This window comes from Pangasianodon hypophthalmus, chromosome 3 (genome assembly GCF_027358585.1).
Source record: "Pangasianodon hypophthalmus isolate fPanHyp1 chromosome 3, fPanHyp1.pri, whole genome shotgun sequence".
Lineage (NCBI taxonomy): Eukaryota > Metazoa > Chordata > Actinopteri > Siluriformes > Pangasiidae > Pangasianodon > Pangasianodon hypophthalmus.
This window is the reverse complement of record NC_069712.1, coordinates 1,220,763-1,243,210: the sequence shown is the minus strand read 5'-3', so window position 1 is coordinate 1,243,210 and position 22,448 is coordinate 1,220,763. Positions and strand designations below refer to the sequence as shown.

Below are 22,448 nucleotides of genomic sequence, written 5' to 3'. Positions count from 1 at the left end.
TGTAATTGAGAAGTTCTCTATTTTCCACTCTCAGTTCTGTAGCAGTAAATAAAGAGCTAAACAAGGTTAGGGAAAAAGCAAACATAATGGCTGATGTTAATGTAATACTGTAATACTGGACTGACTGTCACTGTGGACCAGGTGTAAAGGGCTGTAAAGACTCCGGCAGAACAAGGTCACAGAGGCCAGAGGGTCCTTTAGGCCTGTGAAGTACTACAGTGAACCATCAATTCAATTTTATTTGTATAGCGCTTTTATTGATGGAGATTGTCACAAAGCAGCTTTACAGAAATATGTAAATTCCAGATATAAACTAGTGATTGATGCTTCAAACTGCAAGACATTTTTACATATGGCTCCAATCATAATCAGAAGCTTTTATACAGATAGCCCAAAAAAGCTGGGCATGTGTACAAAGGAGTGAAGAAGTATGGGAATGCCAGCCATTATCAATGGCAGAAGAAGGTATTCTGGTGTTTTGCAAGCTTTTTTTTTTTAACCATCACTGTTACACAGTCATTGTCTGTGTACACTCATTTTTACAGTGTAATTGTAAAATTTCGAAGGGAAAAAAGGTTTTTGTGTGTTCTTGTGTAGTAAAGTGGTACTTACTGTTATCAGTGTCAATGGATGCACTCTGTCAGTTAATCACATTTCTTATTTCATAGTGAGTTCTCCAGCAACGTATCAGTGATGGAGCACCGTCTCTTTGTACTCCTGCTTCTCACAGGTGAGAAAGAATCTCTCAAATGCGTGTGTGTGTGTGTGTGTGTGTGATATCAGCCTAGTGCATATAAAGACTACATTTAAAGACACCCAATGTGTTGATCATCAAGTAAAAGTGATTAACTAAAAATGTCCTTAATTGTGTAACTGCTGTATATCCTTATTGATTTTATTGCTGTTTACAATGTTTACACTGTTGACCATGTTTGCAGTTCACTGCCACTTTAATTCCACTCAAGTCTGCTGCTTATATCTTCAATGTTTACACCCCACCACCCTTTCAATATGTGGTCCCCCCCCCCCCCCCCCCCCCCCAACGTAAACCAACATCCAGAAACCAGGTGGGAAAATAAGTACATCCTATAATTCAGTAACACGTAGAACCACTTTTAGCAACAATAACTTGAAGGTCTGGACTTTAACTTTGCCCTTTCAAGACCTTGATTTTTTTCTTCTTTATCCATTCAGATGTCGATTTGCTGGTGTGTTTGGGATCACTGTCCTGGTGCATGACACAATTTCAGCTCAGCTTAAGCTGCTGGACAGATGGCCTCACATTTGTCTCAATATTCTGGCATAAAGTCATTGTTGTCTCAATGACTGCAAGTTTCCCAGGTCCAGTGGCTGCAAAACAAACCCAAATCATCAGCCCTCCATCACCAGGCTTCACAGCTGGTATGAGGTGTTTGTGATGATACGCTGTGTTTAGTTTTCGCCAAACATGGCACTGTGCATGATGATCAAACATCTCCACCTTGGTCTTATCAGCCCAAAGTATATTCTTCCAGAACTTCTGTGGTTTGTTCAGATGCAATGTTGCAAACCTAAGTCTTGCTCCATATTCCTTTGGAGAGAAGGGGCTTTTTCCTAGCCATCCTTCCATGAAAGCCGTACTTGTTCAGTCTTTTTCTGATTGTGCTGTCATAAACGTAAACATTTAATTTGCTTACAGAAGCCTGTAGATCACATCAAGTCAAGTCAAGTGGCTTTATAGTCATTTCAACCACTACAGCTGGTACAGTACACACTAAAACGTAACAACATTCCTCTAGGACCATGATGCTACAGAAAACAACACGTAACTACAAGAGACTACACAGAACTATATAAGACTATGTAGCCCTGTGTAGGTCTGTGTAAAATGCATGTGTGCAAACAGCGCGAGACAGTAATTATTAAAACAGGAGAATAGGCAGAGTGAAAGACTGTGCAGCACCAACCAGTACACAGTACTAGTGTGGAATAAAGTGCAAAAAGATATTACAATATAATAATAAATGCTGTAAAACTAAACATAACATACTAGATAGCAAAAATGCAGGTGGTCAATAAAGTATTTTGTTTACGGTGTTTTAGCAGCAATTTAAGAAAAAAATGTGCAAAAAAGAGAGTGGAATGGTATCCAGTTGAGTATACATGTGTGTGTATGCGTGCTTGTGTGAGTGTGTGTATGTGTGTGTATGCGGGCTGGTGTCAGTCCAGTCAGTCCGGTATTGAGGAATCTGATTTCTTCAGGGAAGAAACTGTTACACAATATGACTGTGAGTGCCTGAATGCTTCGGTACCTTTTGCCAGACGGCAGGAGGGTGAAGAGTTTGTGTGAGGGGTGCGTGGGGTCTTCCACAATGATGGTGGCTTTGCATGTGGTGTAAATATCTGTAATGGAGGGAAGAGAGACCCTGATGATCTTCTCAGTGGTCCTAACTGCAAGGTCTTGTGATCCTGAAACAGTGCAACTTCCAAACCAGGCAGTGATGCAGCTGCTCAGGATGCTCTCGATAGTCCCTCTGTAGAATGTGGTGCAGATAGAGGATGGGAGATAGGCTTTTCTCAGCCTTCACAGAAAGTAGAGATGCTGCTGGGCTTTCTTGGTTATTTAGCTGGTGTTGATGGACCAGGTGAGGTTCTCCCCCAGGTGAACACCAAGGAATTTGGGGCTCTTGACGATCTCCACAGAGGAGCCGTCAATGTTCAGCAGAGAGTGGTCACTCTGTCCTTTCCTGAAGTCCACAACCATCTCTTTTGTTTTGTCCACATTCAGGGACAGGTTAGCCGCTGCACCTCCTCTCTGTATGCTGACACATCGCTCTTGCTGATGAGACCCACCACGTTCATGTCATCGGTGTACTTGATGATGTGATTCGAGCTGTGCGTTGATGTTCAGTCGTGAGTCAGCAGAGTGAACAGCAATGGACTGAGCACACAGCACTGTGGGGCCCCAGTGCTCAATGTGGTGGTGTTGGAGATGCTGCTCCTGATGCAGACTGAGTAAGGTCACCCAGTCAGGAAGTCCAGGATCCAGTTGGCATGCACTTCAGCATGGGAATGATGGTGGTGGCCTTGAAGTATGTGGGAATGATGGTGCTGCTCAGGGAGATGTTGAAGATGTCAGTGAGAACATCCGCCAGCTGGTCTGCACATCCTCTGCCTTCCGTGGGGTAACTCTGTGTATAGTTTTCCTCACATCAGCTGTAGTAAGACACAGCACCTAGTCAGTGGGAGGAGGGGTGGTCTTCCTTGCTGTCACGTCATTCTGTGCCTCAAATTGAGCGTAGAAGTTGTTCAGCACATCTGGAAGGGAGGCGTCACTGTCACAGGCAGGTGATGTTGTCCTGTAGTTGGTGATGGCCTGGATGCCCTGCCACATGCGTCTCGTGTCTCCACTTGCCTTGAAATGGTTGTGGATTCTCTGAGCGTGTGTGCGCTTTGCCTCTCCGATGACCCGGGACAGTTTGGCCCTCGCTGTTCTTAGGGCCACCTTGTTGCCTGCTCTAAAGGCAGAATCTAGGGATCTCAGCAGCGCATGCACCTTTGCAGTCATCCACGGCTTCTGGTTGGAGCGTGTGGTGATGGTCTTGGAGACAGTGACATCATCAATGCATTTGCTGGTGTAGCTGGTCACTGATGCCGTATATTCCTCCAAGTTAGTGGAGTCACAATTGGTAGCAGCTTTCTTGAACATGTGCCAGTCAGTGTGCTCAAAACAGTACTGAGGAGCAGAGATGGCTCCTGCTGGCCAGGTTCTCACTTGCTTCAGAACCGGTTTGGAGCGTCTGATGAGTGGTCTGTATGCTGGGATTAGCATAACAGAGATGTTGTCTGAATTTAGGGAGCACTGACTTGAGATTTGCATGGTTGAAATCTTCAGCAACAATAAACAGTTCATCAGGGTGTGAATTCTGCAGCTCGCTAATAGCCCCATACAGTTCACAGAGTGCCTCCTTAGCATTAGCACTGGGGGAATGTACACTCTGATTATAAAGACAGTGGTGAATTCCCGTGGTAAATAAAATGGTCTGCATCTAACAGTCACAAACTCCACCAGTGATGAGTAACTAGGAACTTGCACCGAATTCTTGCACCATTCCATGTTGTAGTAAACATACAAGCCACTACCACAAGCTTTACCCCTCATAGCTGCATTTCTGTCGGCATAAAACAAGGCAAGCCTGTCTAGCTGAATTCAGCATCCGGAATTCTGTTGCTGAGCCAGGTCTTTGTGAAACATAGATGAAGCAGTCTCTAAATTCACCCTGCGTAATCTGATGGAGTCTGATGTAATCCAATTTATTGTCCAGGGAGCTGACATTGGAGAGTAGGGTGGACGGGAGGTCCGGCCGGCTAGGGTTTGTTTTTAGCCTACCATGGACTCCTGCCCTCTTGCTGCACTTCCGCTTCCTTGAACACTGCATACGATGTCCCCTCCTCCTGCCACCGGCATGTGGTGATGCTGAGGACTGGAGGCCTGGTCCCCACAGCAAGCTGAGATCACGCAGCATCTCCAGCAGTTCATGCATGTTGGTTGTTGGGTGATTTCTATATTGTAGCAGTGTCCGGTGATGGTAGACATGAAAACCGGTTGCTGTGATGTCCATTTGCCATAAAAAAGGGCTAAGAAATAAAAATAGCACCATTTTTGGATCTGCATGCTATTGCCTTGCTGCCATCTTGGATCTCACATGATGTAGCTCTTGGGTTTTTCTTGCATTAAATGGTCTGACCTTGGACTGAATTTGCTGAGACACTCACTCCTGGTAAGATTAGCAACTGTCTTTAAGGCTCTCCATTTGTAAACAATCCTTATCACTGTGGAATGGTGAATTTCAAATTGTTTGGAGATGGCCTTATAACCCTTCCCAGATTGATGAGCAGCAAAAATGATTGCTTCTCTGAGGTCATGGCTGATGTTCTTTCTTCTTGGCATGATATAGACACACACCTGAGCGCTCCAGAACACCAACCTGCCAAAAGTTCTGCTTTTATAGAGGCAATCACACTTTTTGATGATCAATTAATCTTGTGCATTTCATTAGTAACATCTGGCTGCTAATTATTCTCTTAATAATTGTAGAAATAGGGAGATTGTACTTATTTTCTCCCACCTGGTTTCTGATTGCTGGTACTTTTTTGGAGAAAAAAAGACAATATATTGAAATCTGTTGTGTTTTTTTGTCATCACCTGAGGTTATTTATTTGTGTATAGAAGGTGGTTTGGACCACACAATTGTTATTTAGGCCCTGATAAATAAAATCATAGAATTTAAGGAGGGTGTACTTTCATTTTCCCCAGACCGTACTTGCATAGTTACATATTTTAAGTACAAAAAAGTGAAAAGAAAACCACAATAAAAAAAAAATTACACAAGCTAAACTTTAAAAATCTCCTCCACAGGAGTCCTTCCCTTCGTCCTGTCTGTCACTCGTAAGTACTATCTGATCCAGCAGGGGAAAACATGGAGTGATGCTCAGGCTTACTGCCGAGCCACATACACTGACCTGGCTACCATCAACAGTACCGACGACATGGTCAAACTTCAGGATGAAGCAAAGACACAACAATTCAATTCCAGTGCTTGGATTGGACTGTACACTAACATCAACAGCTGGCACTGGTCCCTCAAAAACGAGCCGCTGGGAAATTTTACACCCTGGTCATACTCAGAGCCTAACAACCTGGTGGGAAATGAAGGATGCATCATCAAGAATGCAGGGAGATGGTCTGATGCACCATGTGACTATATGAGTTTTTTTGTGTGTTTTGATGGTGAGTAACAGCCTGTTATTATATAAACTAATTCTGGAATATGACACTAATAATCTTTATTTATACAGCACTTTTCATTCTGAGTTCAAAATCTCAGTGAGATTTACATATGAAAGTGTGAGGAATGAGAACATGCTACTGTGTTTGTTTGTTTGTTTGTTTATGTATTGATTGATTGATTTGTTTGTTTGTTTATTTGCACATTTAAGGACTTTTTCTGCAGTGTGAATCAACTTAAATAAAAAAAAGCACATGCAGCATTTCTACACCATTCTGTTCAGAATAACGTTGCTGGAGCTGACGCCACTCTGCTTGCATCACTCTCTCTTTCTGGTGTTTGGCCAATACCGAGAAAGAAAACGTACCTAAATAGTCTTGTATAAATCCGCATTACCTGCTCATTCTCTATGACTCCTCCCTGGAGTCGTCAAAAACAGATTAAATTTGAAGTCGATGTTGCTCGTTCTTACTGCAGCTCTCAGTGCACCTCATGGCTGTCAGTGGGAACAGCACTGCTTCTGGGTTTTGTATGTTTGTTTATATGCCCATGTGAATTTTCGTTCATGTATTGTCTCCTCCCCTGTCCTGTCATTGGTTGTGTTCCTCATGTGTCATTATCAACCTGACCTCTTTTCAGTTCTTCTCTTGATTAGTCTGTCTATTTAAGCCCTTGTGTTTCTTTGTCTTGTTGATTGTATCATGCATTTCAGAGCCTTGTTTCTTGTTCTCTAGTTCATGTTCATGCTTTTCTGATCTATGCTTGTGTACCTGGTATAAGATTATGGATTACCCTCGGATGAATATGCCCAGTTGTGTTTTGACCTATGCTACGGACTCTGATAATGATTCCTGGTTTGCCCCAGTGAATAATGAGCACACTGAGTTTAAGCACCCTCTATCATGTGCATTACATTCAGCTACAATGCGGGGGAAAATAATTATTTGGTCACTTTTTGTTATTTAATGTACTATTGTACTATTTAATTCATAAGCATAAACAAACATGTTTAAAAAACAAAACTGATAGTGAGAAAGTATTGACACATATAAATATATCGGCTATATATACATGATTATATATATATATAATATGTGGGTGTGGGTGTGTATATATATATACACACACACACACACACACACTGTGTATATATATATATATATATATATATATATACAGAACATTAAAACCACTGACAGATGAAGTGAATAACGTTGATTATCTCGTTACAGTGCCACCTGTAAAGGTGAGGGATTTATTAGGCAGCAAGTGAACAGTCAGTTCTCGAAGTTGATGTGTTGGAAGCAGGAAAAATGGGCAAGCGTAAGGATCTGAGCGACTTTGACAAGGGCCAGATTGTGATGTTTAGATGACTGGGTCAGAGCATCTCCAGAGCAGCAGGTGTTGTGAGGTGTTCCCGGTGTGCAGGGGTTAGTACCTACCAAAAGTGGTCCAAGGAAGGACAACCGGTGAACCAGTGACTGGGAAATGGGTGCTCAACTCTCACTGATGCACGTGGGGAGCGAAGGCTTGTCTGGTCCGATCTCACAGAAGAGCTACTGTAGCACAAACTGCTGAAAAAGAGGGGAGAGACGAGAGTACATTCTAATTATGTGTTTTTCGATTCTCACAGACAGGAAGACTGGCACTGACAGCTACATTTTAATCTCTGAGGCTAAGACGTGGTATGAAGCTCAGAGCTACTGCAGGCAGCAGCACACAGACCTGGCCAGCGTGAGAAGCGCAACAGAAAACTCAGTTGCAGGGGGAAAGATCTACACTTCTTGGATTGGCCTCACCAGAGACCCCTGGAAATGGTCAGACCAGACCACCAACGTGTCCATCATTAAGTGGTGGGCTGGAAATGCTGATGATTACTTGAACAATAAAAGTTGTGGCTATTTATATGGTGGTCTGGCTGATTTAGCACAGTGCTCAGACATCATGCCTTTCTTCTGTTACTGTGAGTTGAAGTTTACATTAAAAAGCATCATATTTAAGCTAATTAGGTTGATTTTTGAATGTAGTGTTAATTTTGTACATTTATTTCTATGTGCATTTCTGCCTGCAGTGTTCCCAAAACAACAGCAGATCATAAGAGTGAAGGTCAAGTCCAGTCAGGATGTGAATGATCCTGCAATAATGGCGGCCATCTTGGAGAAGGTGGGTTTCATCTTCACTCAGTGTACAGTCGCCTCCTCATTACCGCAGCCAGACCCCGAGTCTTCACCAAACTGTCACACAAACACACTGTACTGTAATTATAATACATCTTATGTAGCATTTTCACAAATCTCACAAGAGATTCTCTACCCTGCATTATTCAGTAACTAAAGTCATGCTCTGTTCTTCAGCTCCAGCAGAAACTGAAGGATCATGGAATGGCTGAGAACATCACTGTGAAATGGAGAAAGCAACCAGATGGAGTGGTGTTTCACAAGGAGAAGGGAAATATTACTACAGTTGGGAATAACAATGGGGAGGCTTGAGACCTCTAAATCTTTAGCATTGTCTTGAATCACATACTTTTTGTAGTGCATTAATCACTTTTAGCTTGAGGACCTTGAGTGTGTGTAATATTTTAGCTTTCTTAAGCAGTACTTTAACAGACCCAGAGTTGCCCACTTTCAGACCAGGCTGGTGTGAGTTTTGGGGGAAAGGGATAGTGCTGGAATGCTTCTTTAGTTAAAGCTAAAAGTAGTTACAGTAGAATGCAAAAACTAGTAACAGCGATATTATCAGGAGAAGAGCCAGTTCACTCGGCAGACTTTTTTGGCAATGTCCTTGTGTAGGTATTTCCAGTCACACAACACCAGGGTTCTCTACCAGAATGAGTAGAACCTTATACACCCAAATCTGCCAACAGTCAGTATATCATCAGTCATTTTATACTGCTGATGTGCTAATATACTGGTGATATCTTGGTTTGGCATGTGGAGAGAAACCCTGACAGAATCTGGGCATGGTATTGGGATATTTTTTTGATGATTTGGGTTGGTGTATTTGGGTGTCTTGAGGAAAAACCTGAAAGGACTGGCAACTCTGATGGACCTTGCTTATTAAAGTTAGTACTTTTTGCATTTGCTGCTATTTAAAATAGGACTGAAGATTTCACCTTCACCTTCAGGTGTCAAATGTTGCTAAGCAATTAAATGGCGGTCAGTTAATCAACCAACAAAGTCATTTGTTGCCGTTCTTTGCTATTATGAAACATGGCTTACAAATAAAGAAAATAGAACAAAGTCTTTCATCTGTGTGTTTTTTTTTCCGAATAATTCATTAACCTCATGATTATTTAATCTGATTGTTAAAGAAGCTGCTACCCGCTGCTACAGGCAGAGAACCATATACACTTAAATGATAAAGAGAGCACAATTTGGCACAACACTCCATTAATGACCTTTTTTGAACACAGTTGTTAGTCATGATCAAGGCTTTCAATAAAATTTGCCAAAAGTTTCAGACAAAGTCACTGATCAGGGTCAAACAGGGTCAAAGTTACATTATTTTCCCCACTGTGACACTCTATCATCTGTAGGCGATTTTGGGTCAGTTGGGATCCACCCAGCAACACACGATTAAAGCCAGACATTACACTTTTTATTTCCATTTCCATTTATGGCATTTGACAGTCGCCCTTATCCAGAGCGACTTACAATTATCTCATTTATACAACTGAGCAGTTGAGGGTTAAGGGCCTTGCTCAAGGGCCCAGCAGTGGCAGCTTGGTGGTGCTGGGATTTGAACTCGCAACCTTCCGATCAGGAGTCCAACATCTTAACCACTGAGCTACCACTTCCCTACTTTTTATATGTATATTAAATCAATGCTCCATGGTGAGGTTCAAACAAAAAAAAAAAACCTGAACCTAAATATAGAGGATTTTGAAGGGAGAATGCTTACAGCAGGTATCTGTAGGGTCATTCCATACTAGAAGAAGGACAGTGTGATGGTCAGGGACCAGAGACGGATCGCTCTGCCTTTTCATACAATCAGTACATAAAATCCCTACTGGGAGAAATCTTCTGAAATTCTTATGGTGACTGGTGTAGCCTTCTGAGAGAGTAGAGTACAGTCAAGGTCACTTACGAATGAACCGCAGCCTGGTTCAAAGGCAGGATCAAGCCATTAGACTGGCACAGGAGATGAGACATGAGGCCTAGTTCACGCTAACACATGGGTAAATATGAAAATGCATCTTACCCATCTTACCTTTCTTTCAACTTTAAAATGATTGTTTTTGACCACACACAATGCATCTGTTTCAATCTGTTCTACAAAGTGGATAAATCTAAAAACAGTTTTTTGCTATGAGTTTAAGTTATTGTGAACGGATTGTCTTGCTGTTTTCTGTAGTAGGTATTTTAGTTTCATGTTTGACTGATTTGAATCATGTACAGGCAGCACTGCCTCCATGGCTTTCAATAAAATGTGCTTTATGTATTTAAACATGAGTATAAAATAACGGAAATTTGTTATGGTCTAGTTAAATAAAATTTCTTGCTTGCCTAGGTTTGAAAAGTGATTAATGTGTCTGATTGGAGGCAGCAGTTTTAATACTTAACCAATAGTGATTAGTTTATGGTTATAAATAACACAATTTGTAGTGTTTGTTTTGTTTCATAGTGGTGCTTCATGTTACCATTTTGACTCAAAAGAATTTAATGCAGGGAGAATAAACACTTCTTTGTCCATTCGTCTTTTGAAATTGTTTTCATTGTCGACTTTTCTTTAAACAAGCTGTATACACACTTCACCAATCAGACCTGAGACAGGGTTAATAAAATAGAAAAATAAATAATTTATATAAATGCATGTGATTGGATAAACTGCAACTGAGGATCTGCTACAGAAGCTGTGCTGGTTCATCCTTCAAAAACTAGAGTTACTGAACTGTGTCCAGTTTTATTTTCATATGTCAGCATTGCTATAGTATGTTTCGAGTACTTGGCTCGGTCCACTGAAATACTTTGCTGGATCTTCATCCGAGGTGTTGATGAACCACCTCTGAGATCACCTACTGTAGCTACCAGCAGGTCTACTTACCTAGGAGCCACAGGGTTGGACAGACTTGCACCATGGGACTGGGGGCAGCTTATTTACCCCATAAACCCAATATATTCATAGAAGAACCTATATTTGAGGAAGGCAGTGAACCCAGTTACAGTCCGCAGTGCAGGATTTCCACTAACAAACAGGGTCACTGCTTGTGTTTCAGATGAACTGCATTTGAAATAAGAAAGCCTCAGGTGAATTAATTTGCCCATAAAGCATCGGAGTACTCAGGGGCCAAGATAATAAAAAATTCATTGAGTCAACCTTGGCATGGAGAGAGAGAGAGAGAGAAAGCAGAACGTAAAGGACATTCTTTTTATAATGTGAGATGTCTCTGCAGAGTTGCATGGATTTTAGAGTGACAGGTGTTACGCTCTGCGCCCTGTTTTTTTTTCCTATTTTAAAGCATTTATTTCTAGAAAGAAGAAAAATAATATGCCAATAGAGTGAGACAATTTAAAGCTTGAAATGAGCAACAGCTTCTAAAAACAACCTGATCATCACTCCATTTGAATAGATCCTGCCCTGCGTCATCTCTCTCTTAGCCTTAGCATCTCAGTCACTGAGTCCCTGAATGGAAAAGCATTATGTAAAATGCTCAGGACACAAATGCCTACTCAAATGCGTCTTTACTGGGATAATCCAGTACATGCAGCCAGAAACCCTGAGCCAAAAAACACCAAACAAAAAACCCTGCCACCTGAAAGTTTAAGTTCTTCATTTTTTTTTAAATATAGTGTCTTGTTTGTGTTTTCACAAAAGAGACTTGTACAAAAAGCTTTAAAACACCCACTTTGATTTCATGCTGCGTTTAAGTGAATGTTTCTGGAATTGTGTCTAAATTGATCTCAGTTAAAAGTACCTGTTTTGAAACTAGCGAGTGAGACACGTCGCTCTGACGTCAGAGCGCCTCCTGGTTGCAAAACAAAGTAGGAGACTATAGTGATTTCTTTAAGAGCAATTCAGAATTTGTTTTCTAAAATGGCATGTTGTGCTGTTGGGTGTCAAAATTGGAAAAGTGTTCACAAAAGTATATATTTTACCGCACACTATTGAAGATGGATTCAGGCTATCAGTGAATTAACTAAGACGTTAACAGGCATAGCTTGCTAGTTATCTAACCTGCCTAATTTAATTTATACATTCATGAATTTTTATGAGATATGTATATACACTATATTGCCAAAAGTTTTGGGACGTCTGCCTTTACATGCACATGAACTTTAATGACATCCCATTCTTAATCCGTAGGATTTAATATGGAGTTGTCCCTTTGCAGCTATAACAGCTTCAACTCTTCTGGGAAGCTTTCCACAAGGTTTAGGGGTGTGTTTATGGGAATTTTTGACAATTCTTCTAGAAGTGCATTTGTGAGGTCAGGCACTGATGTTGGTCGAGAAGGCCTGGCTCAGAGTCTCCGCTCTATTTCATCCCAAAGGTGTTCTATCGGGTTGAGGTCAGGACTCTGTGCAGGCCAGTCAAGTTCCTCCACACCAAACTCGCTCATCCATGTCTTTATGGACGTTGCTTTGTGCACTGGTGCGCAGTCATGTTGGAACAGGAAGGGGACATCCCCAAACTGTTCCCACGAAGTTGGGAGCATGAAATTGTCCAAAATGTCTTGGTATCCTGAAGCATTCAAAGTTCCTTTCACTGGAACTAAGGGGCCAAGCCCAACCCCTGAAAAACAACCCCACACCATAATCCCCCTCCACCAAACTTTACACTCGGCACAATGCAGTCAGGCAAGTACCGTTCTCCTGGCAACCACCAAACCCAGACTCGTCCATCAGATTTCCAGACAGAGAAGCGTGATTCGTCACTCCAGAGAACGCGTCTCCACTGCTCTAGAGTCCAGTGGCCGCGTGCTTTACACCACTGAATCCCACGCTTTGCATTGCACTTGGTGATGTAAGGCCTGGATGCAGCTGCTCGGCCATGAAAATCCATTCCATGAAGCTCTCTACGCAATGTTCTTGAGCTAATCTGAAGGCCACACCAAGTCTGGAGGTCTGTAGCTATTGACTCTGCAGAAAGTTGGCGACTTCTGCGCACTCTGCGCCTCAGCATGCGCTGACCCCGCTCTGTGATTTTATGTGGCCGACCACTTCATGGCTGAGTTGCTGTTGTTCCCAATTGCTTTCACTTTGTTATAATACCACTAACAGCTGACCGTGGAATATTTAGTAGTGAGGAAATTTCACGAATGGATTTATTGCACAGGTGGGAACCTATCACGGTACCAGGCTTGAATTCACTGAGCTCCTGAGAGCGACCCATTCTTTCACAAATGTTTGTAGAAGCAGTCTGCATGCCTAGGTGCTTGATTTTACACACCTGTGGCCATGGAAGTGATTGGAACACCTGAATTCAGTGATTTGGTGGGGTGTCCCAAAACTTTTGGCAATATAGTGTATGTCTGGTCATTGCAGGCCACCGCTTCATTTAGCCACTGACACGAAGCAAAGCCATAAGGATCTTCTAGAGTTGCACCATTTGAAAGTGTTGAAAGCACTCTATGACTTTTAGTGCTAATCCATAATAATACATGGAGAACATTTTGGCTAATATCAATCTGATTCCTAAATATAATTCTTGATAGATTCTTCAGTCAGATATTAACCAAGTAGCATCGGGTTGCGGCTACCAGGGTCTTTTTATTTACAAACACTGAAGGGGTCTATTGACTGGAAATTAAAACATGTCCACACTCAAACCATGCTCAATCATGTAAAAGTAAATAATTTTAAATTATGTTAGAACTTGTTTTTTTTCTCGGCACAGTCCCACACATACAAACTCATAACTTTTTGCAATTTGTATGAAAAGTTACCAAAGTTATGGTTAAGGTCAAAGTTAGCGGGCCGGGTTACTGAACACCAACACCAGTCATCTTTGTGTAAGTACAATTTGCCGGTTATTCTCACTTACTCTTCATACATAAAAGTTTCTTAAATAATGCATAAAAAAATTGTGTAACAAACAAAGCTGACATGTTTAGATTTTATTCAATAGAGAGCCACTTTCTAGTACTGAAAAAACTGCATAGCTCATCAGCATGAAGCAAGATTCATAAGGAATGCTAGATACTTGTGAGTAATGTCCCAACGTGTGACTTTATTTTGCTTGAGAAGCAAATTGGTGCAGGTCACTGTATGTGGTCTAAAGCCAAAACACCAAATACCACAGACAGAAATTCCTGTCTGTGCTCTCAAGTGGAAACTCTTTGGAGTTCTTCATTATAAAAAAAGAGAGATAGAATAGAAAATAAAGATCCAGTGCATTGTCTGGTGCCTAAATTGTAGCCTTTCTGCAGGAACTACTAGACAAGGGAAATCTCCATCGATGCTGAAAGTATATGTAGTAGCTCACTGCATATACGCAAGCAAGGAGGCATTAGCGAGGAGAGGTATTAGCTCGCTGATGGTGAAAAAGCATCTGCACTTCACTTCCAGTGCTTTACCTTTACGATGTGCTTAAGTGAAACTGGAGGATGTTCACAAGATCTTCAATAAGCAGAACATCAGGAAATCAGCTGGACCAGATGTTGATACTTGGCGCCCTTACTACACTGTGCAGATCAGCTAGCTCCTGTATTCACCTGGATTCAAACTCCTGTTTTCAACATTGTTCCCAACCCCAAGAAGGACAAGCAAACAGGATAATGAACCAGTTTCTCAGACATCAGTTGTCATGAAGTCCTCTGACCAGGTGATAGTGACTCAGCTGAAGTCCATTACAGACTCGTTCCTTGAACCTCTATAGATAGCATGAGATTTTCCTCAGTTGAGGATGCAGGGAACTTGTGCCCTCACTACATACTGCAGCACATCGACCCCCCTAACATCAATGTTTGTGGACATTCAATTCAATTCAATTCATTTTTATTTGTATAGCGCTTTTTACAAAGGTCATTGTCTCAAAGCAGCTTTACACAAACAAAAGTAAAGTGAAGTGTGTGTGTGTGCCATCTCTGATGAGCAAGCAGGGCGACGGTGGCAAGGAAAAACTCCCTGAGATGGTGATAGGAAGAAACCTTGAGAGGAACCAGGCTCAACAGAGAACCCATCCTCATATGGGTTTACACTGTAGTGTGCGTGTGTGTGAGCACAATGTGTGTTGGTGTAGTCCATGGAAAACAGCTGAAGCGTTTTCGTGGCAGTGTGAAGCATTGCCGGTGGACAGGTCCAGAGTGAAGGGGGGGAGGTCTGGATCACCAGCAGCTCCACCTACAACACTGTTGTACCTAATCTACTCCACAGCAAACTTATCCAGCTGAACATATCCTCCAAAACCAGTTCAAGAATCACAAATTTTGTGACAGGAAGTGGGCCACCATCTCTTGGTGCCACAGGGCAGCATCCCTCTGCCTGCCAACCCCTGACACTCAAAGGCTCCGCTGTGTCCAAGGTTGAGTCTTTCAGATGCCTGGGGACCACCATCATCAACTCACTGAAATGGGCCAACAACTGAACCACCATCCTTAAGACAGAACAGCAAAGACTGTTCTTCCTGTGCCAACTCAGGAAACTCAATATCTCTCAACCTGTCCTGAAAAGATTCTACTCAGCCATATGAACCATCACAGTCTGGTTCCTCTCTGCCTCTTCCAACTGCAAGACCAGTCTGCAGCAAGTGGTCCACTTGGCTGAGAAGATCATTGGCTATAAAGTCACCAAAATCAAGGACCTGTACTCCTGTATTGCTGCTCACCCCAAACATCCAGGCAAACACCTCTCTGTCAAGCTGCCATCGCAGAGGTGCTACAGGTCCATTAGTCTCAAACCACACACCACCAACACAGCTTTTTCTGGACACTATCCAGTTACTTGACCAAAGCAGGCCATAGCAACTCCCACCCACCTACCACAGAACATTTTTTTTTTGCATATTGCAATTTGCACACACAGTATGTTACACATCATTACACTGTTTCTCGTCTCATGTCCTGCCTCTACAGTGTGATTTGAAACATGCAAGTTACATAAAAGAAAAGTTTTCCATTGTATTTTGCAATTGCAATACAAAGGATGATTTTTGTTCATTATTAAATGTTAAAATCACCCTACACCCTACAGGTGTCGGATAAGCTCCAATATGAACATGCTCCAAATCTGGAAGGTACCAAATCATACAAGGAAAGCAAAAGCGAAAGGAAAAATAACCCACAAACCTTGAAATTCAAATTTATTGAAAGCTATTACAATGCTCCTGAGCCTTATGGTTCATTTGCGTGTTTGTTCACTGGTTTACCTGGGTTTGGCTCAGGGTTTCTGGCTGCATGTACTGGATTATCCCAGTAAAGACGCATTTGAGTAGGCATTTGTGTCCTGAGCATTTTACATAATGCTTTTCCATTCAGGGACTCAGTGACTGAGATGCTAAGGCTAAGAGAGAGATGACGCAGGGCAGGATCTATTCAAATGGAGTGATGATCAGGTTGTTTTTAGAAGCTGCTGCTCATTTCAAGCTTTAAATTGTCTCATTCTATTGGTGTATTATTTTTCTTCTTTCTAGAAATAAATGCTTTAAATTAGAAAAAAAAACCAGGGCGCAGAGCATAACACCTGTCACTCTAAAATCCATGCAACTCTGCAGAGACATCTCACATTATAAAAAGAATGTCCTTTACGTTCTGCTTTCTCTCTCTCTCTCTCTCTCCATGCCAAGGTTGACTCAATGAATTTTTTATTATCTTGGCCCCTGAGTACTCCGATGCTTTATGGGCAAATTAATTCACCTGAGGCTTTCTTATTTCAAATGCAGTTCATCTGAAACACAAGCAGTGACCCTGTTGGTTAGTGGAAATCCTGCACTGCGGACTGTAACTGGGTTCACTGCCTTCCTCAAATATAGGTTCTTCTATGAATATATTGGGTTTATGGGGTAAATAAGCTGCCCCAGTCCCATGGTGCAAGTCTGTCCAACCCTGTGGCTCCTAGGTAAGTAGACCTGCTGGTAGCTACAGTAGGTGATCTCAGAGGTGGTTCATCAACACCTCGGATGCAGATCCAGCAAAGTATTTCAGTGGACCGAGCCAAGTACTCGAAACATACTATAGCAATGCTGACATATGAAAATAAAACTGGACACAGTTCAGTAACTCTAGTTTTTGAAGGATGAACCAGCACAGCTTCTGTAGCAGATCCTCAGTTGCAGTTTATCCAATCACATGCATTTATATAAATTATTTATTTTTCTATTTTATTAACCCTGTCTCAGGTCTGATTGGTGAAGTGTGTATACAGCTTGTTTAAAGAAAAGTCGACAATGAAAACAATTTCAAAAGACGAATGGACAAAGAGGTGTTTATTCTCCCTGCATTAAATTCATTTGAGTCAAAATGGTAACATGAAGCACCACTATGAAACAAAACAAACACTACAAATTGTGTTATTTATAACCATAAACTAATCACTATTGGTTAAGTATTAAAACTGCTGCCTCCAATCAGACACATTAATCACTTTTCAAACCTAGGCAAGCAAGAAATTTTATTTAACTAGACCATAACAAATTTCAGTTATTTTATACTCATGTTTAAATACATAAAGCACATTTTATTGAAAGCCATAGAGGCAGTGCTGCCTGTACATGATTCAAATCAGTCAAACATGAAACTAAAATACCTACTACAGAAAACAGCAAGACAATCCGTTCACAATAACTTAAACTCATAGCAAAAAACTGTTTTTAGATTTATCCACTTTGTAGAACAGATTGAAACAGATGCATTATGTGTGGTCAAAAACAACCATTTTTTGAACATCAGTGGCTCCTCTGTGGAGATCGTCAAGAGCACAATTTCTCGGTGCTCTAAGAAAGCCCAGCAGCGTCTCTACTTCCTGTGAAGCCTGAGGAAAGCCCATCGCCCACCAGTCACCCTCACCATGTTCTACAGAGGGACTATCGAGAGCATCCTGAGCAGCTGCATCACTGCCTGGTTTGGGAATTGCACTGTCTTGGATCACAAGACCCTGCAGCGGATAGTGAGGACAGCTGAGAAGATCGTCTGGGTCTCTCTTCCCTCCATCACAGACATTTATACCACACGCTGCATCCGCAAAGCCACCAGCATTGTGGACGACCCCACACACCCCACACACACCCCTCACACACCCCTCACATAAACTCTTCACCCTCCTGCCATCTGGCAAACGGTACCAAAGCATTCGGGCCTCACGGCCAGACTGTGCAACAGTTTCTTCCCCCAAGCCATCAGACTCCTCAACACTCAGGGACTGGACTGACAACACACACATACACACACAGACACTCAACTGAGCATCACCCCATCCTCTTTGCAATTTTTGCACATACCTGTATTAAATTTTCTTCTGCTATAAATATTTATTATATACTGTATATTTATACTCTCCACCTGGCTGCTACTCCATATGTTTACATTCAGCAACTTATTTTGTCAATCTTTTGCACTACTGTCATAAGATTCACTTTTTTATTAGTACTGTGTGCTAGACGGCGCTGCACTGTAACTCACCGTGCCCACTGTCTTGTTTTGGTAGTTTTGTACTGTCTTGTGCCGTCTGCACATGTTTGCACTGTGCACTTTTTGTAAATATATGTAATGTCTACTGAGATTCTGTGTTTTCCTTTAGGTAGCACCTTGGGTCTTGAGGAACGTTGTTTCGTTTCACTGTGTACTAACTAGCTGTATATGGTTGAAATGACAATAAAGCCACTTGACTTGATTGAGTGAAGATGAAACCCACCTTCTCCAAGATGGCCGCTATTATTGTAGGATCATTCACATCCTGACTGGACTTGACCTTCTCTCTTATGATCTGCTGTTGTTTTGGGAACACTGCAGGTAGAAATGCACATAAAAATAAATGTACAAAATGAACATTACAAAGACCACGAACAAAATCATAAACATATGGGGCGCCAAAATGTGAAAAGTTGAATATTCTTTTCTCCCTGACTTTTTTTAACGTTTGAAGCCATTCTGATGCATTTAAATAGCAACTCACGTCAAATAATAGCTTTAAGTTTTGGTGTAAATAATACACGTAAATGTTAAATAGAAATGTAAATCTTAAATGTAAATGTAGAACTTAAATGTTTTGTTTATATACTAATTGACCCCGCCCACTCAGTGTGTTCATCGTGGAAAAACACAGCGTCAGTAGGTTTGCCAGGTTTACACCATACTGTGCTAGTTTCCAAACAAGGTTGAGGCTGTAAAAAGCTGGGGACATTTTATGACTGATATAAAAACAGTCTGCGGCTGCAAAGATCTTGTTGTAAAGCAAATAACTGGAATTAAATCAAACTAATTTCTACAAACGTGCTATGGCAAATCGAAAATTTAAATGCAGACAGTGCAGACCCATCTACAATGTACAGAACCATTTGTTTTCTACGGAAGTCTAGAAAGGCCATGAGTTAATTTTTTCTTGTGATCCTAAGATAACAAAATTTTTTTCTCGACATCACAACTTACTTTTCTCATGGTGTCGAAACACATGATTAGGTATATAAACTGTATAGCAAGGAAGAGTGTGTCCATTTTCATTTCAATCAGTAAGTGCTGCAGGAGGTAATCGGTGTTGCAGTGGTAGAGCATCTACTTTTTCTTTTCAAAACCTGTGCTCTGGTGACCGAGTGGTGTTTCATTTTATTTTTCACAAATTTCCTCTTGTGGCTTAATAAATACATGTATTTCTTCGAGGTATCTATCTATCTATCTATCTATCTATTTATCTAGCTAGCTAGGAAGAAAAATAATATGCCAATAGAATAAGACAATTTAAAGCTTGAAATGCGCAACAACAACTACAAACAACCTGATCATCACTCCATTTGAATAGATCCTGCCCTGCGTCATTCCTCTCTTAGCCTTAGCATCTCAGTCACTGAGTCCTTGAATGGAAAAGCATTATGTAAAGTTTACTGGGATAATCCAGTACATGCAGCCAGAAACCCTGAGCCAAACCCAGGTAAACCAGTGAACAAACACGCAAATGAACCATAAGGCTCAGGAGCATTGCAATAGCAATTTGAATTTCAAGGTTTGTGTTTTTTTTTTCCCTTCCCTTTTGCTTTCCTTGTATGATTTGGTACCTTCCAGATTTGGAGCATGTTCATATTGGAGCTTATCTGACACCTGTGTAGGGTAATTGTAACATTTAATAATGAAAAAATCATCCTTTTGCAATTGCAAAATATAATGGAAAACATTTCATTTATGTAACTTGCATGTTTCAAATCACACTGTAGAGGCAGGACATGAGACGAGAAACAGTGTAATGATGTGTAACATACTGTGTATGCAAATTGCAATATGCAAAAAAATGTTCTGTGGTAGGTGGGTGGGAGTTGCTATGGGCTGAAGTGGTCAAGTAACTGGATAGTGTCCAGAAAAAGCTGTGTTGGTGGTGTGTGGTTTGAGACTAATGGACCTGTAGCACCTCTGCGATGGCAGCTTGACAAAGAGGTGTTTGCCTGGATGTTTGGGGTGAGCAGCAATACAGAAGTACAGGTCCTTGATTTTGGTGACTTTATAGCCAATGATCTTCTCAGCCAAGTGGACCACTTGCTGCAGACTGGTCTTGCAGTTGGAAGAGGCAGAGAGGATCCAGACTGTGATGGAGGTAGTGAGCACATAATGGCTGAGTAGAATCTTTTCAGGACAGTTTGAGAGATATTGAGTTTCCTGAGTTGGCACAGGAAAAACAGTCTTTGCTGTTCTGTCTTGAGGATGGTAGTTCAGTTGTTGGCCCATTTCAGTGAGTTGATGGTGGTCCCCAGGCATCTGAAAGACTCAACCTTGGACACAGCGGAGCCTTTGAGTGTCAGGGGTTGGCAGGCAGAGGGATGCTGCCCTGTGGCACCAAGAGATGGTGGCCCAATTCATGTCACAAAATTTGTGATTTTTGAACTGTTTTGAAGGATATGTTCAGCTGGATAAGTTTGCTGTGGAGTAGGTCAGGTATAACAGTGTTGAAGGTGAAGCTAATGTCCACAAACATTGATGTTAGGGGGGTCCATGTGCTGCAGTAAGTAGTGAGAGCACAAGTTCCCTGCATCCTTGACTGAGGAAAATCTCAAGCTAAGTATAGAGGTTCAAGGAAGGAGTCTGTAATGGTAAAGGGGAAGAGGTAGCTCAGTGGTTAAGATGTTAGACATCTGCTTGGAAGGTTGAGAGTTCAAATCCCAGCACCACCAAGCTGCCACTGCTGGGCCCCTGAGCAAGGCCCTTAACCCTCAACTGCTCAGTTGTATAAATGAGATAATTGTAAGTCTCTCTGGATAAGGGCGTCTGCCAAATGCCATAAATGTAATGGACTTCAGCTGAGTCACTATCACCTAGTCAAAGTACTTCACGACAACTCCAGTTTCACTTAAGCACATCAGAAAGGTAAAGCACTGGAAGTGAAGTGCAGATGCTTTTTCGCCATCTGCGAGCTAATACACCGCCTCACTAATTCCTCCTTGCTTGCATATATGCAGTGAGCTACTACATATTCTTTCAGCATCGATGGAGATTTCCCTTGTTTAGTAGTTCCTGCAGAAAGGCTACAATTTAGGCACCAGACAATGCACTGGATCTTTATTTTCACCCTTGACCTAACTAAGGATACTGGCAGGTGGCTCTGAGCCCAGAGGCGAAGCTGAAGACAGCGTTGTCCACCGCCAACTGCCACTGGCAGTTCCAGGTCCTCCCCTTCGGCCTGCACAGAGCCCCAGCCACTTTCCTGTGATTGATGGACTTCGTCCTGCGGTTACAACGCCAGTACACCATCGTGTACATCGGCGATGTAGTCATCCACTCCTCCACCTGGTCCGACCACCTCAGGGAGGTCCTGGGGGAGCTCTGGAAGTCTGGGCGGACCGCCAACCCCAAAAAATGCCATCTGGGACTCATCGAGGCCCAGTACCTAGGAATTGCTTTGGCTGGGGGCTTCTGAAGCCTCAGGAGAAGAAGGTGGAAGTAGTGAGAGGATACCCAAGGCCAACCACCAAAAAGCAGGTACGTGCCTTCTTGGGGTTGGCTGGATATTACCTCCGCTTTATGCCAAACTTCTCCTCGATTGCCTCTCCCCTCTCTGATCTCAGCAGGAAGCCAGCCGGACCGGGTGCACTGGAGGCAGAGCAAGCCTGTGAGGAGGTAAAACAGGCACTGACAAGCTCCCCCATCCTCAGGAACCCCGACTTCATCCTCCCTTTCAATGTGCAAACAGACACGTCAGAAACAGGACTAGGGGTGGTCCTCTCACAGGTCTTCGATGGGGAGGAGCACCCGGTCCTACACACGAGCCAGAAGCTGACCCCCCGTGGAGAGGAAGTACGCCGCAGTGGAGAGGGAAGCCCTGGCCATCAAATGGGCCATAGACGAACTAACGAACTACCTGGTGGGTCAGCCCTTCAACCCTGATCACGGACCATGCTCCGCTCCAGTGGAAGGCCAAGGCCAAAGTCACGAACATCAGGTTGACATGGTGATTCTTCTCCCTTCAGGACTACGATTTCACCATGCAACACCGAGCAGGGGCTCAGCACGGTAATGCAGATGGGTTCTCTCGGCGCTTCTCACTCTGGGCTGGCAGCCAGCGCACCGAAGAAACATAGTGCTCCACACACGACTGCCGGCAGGGTCCT

The 22,448-nt window shown here is 42.4% G+C and overlaps 2 protein-coding genes across 2 annotated transcripts; both read left to right on the top strand.

The window, feature by feature from the left end:
* Window positions 1-693: 693 nt before the first annotated feature.
* Window positions 694-5,778, top strand: LOC128317987 (asialoglycoprotein receptor 2-like). The gene is made up of 2 exons (XM_053232273.1): window positions 694-730; window positions 5,399-5,778. The coding sequence occupies exons 1-2, from the start codon at window positions 694-696 to the stop codon at window positions 5,776-5,778; spliced, it is 417 nt and encodes a 138-aa protein (XP_053088248.1).
* A 1,252-nt stretch (window positions 5,779-7,030) lies between these two features.
* Window positions 7,031-8,926, top strand: LOC128317986 (C-type lection lectoxin-Enh3-like). The gene is made up of 3 exons (XM_053232272.1): window positions 7,031-7,731; window positions 7,840-7,931; window positions 8,123-8,926. Exons 1-3 carry the CDS (start codon window positions 7,380-7,382, stop codon window positions 8,255-8,257), a joined length of 579 nt encoding a protein of 192 aa, XP_053088247.1. The 5' UTR covers window positions 7,031-7,379; the 3' UTR covers window positions 8,258-8,926.
* Window positions 8,927-22,448: the final 13,522 nt, after the last annotated feature.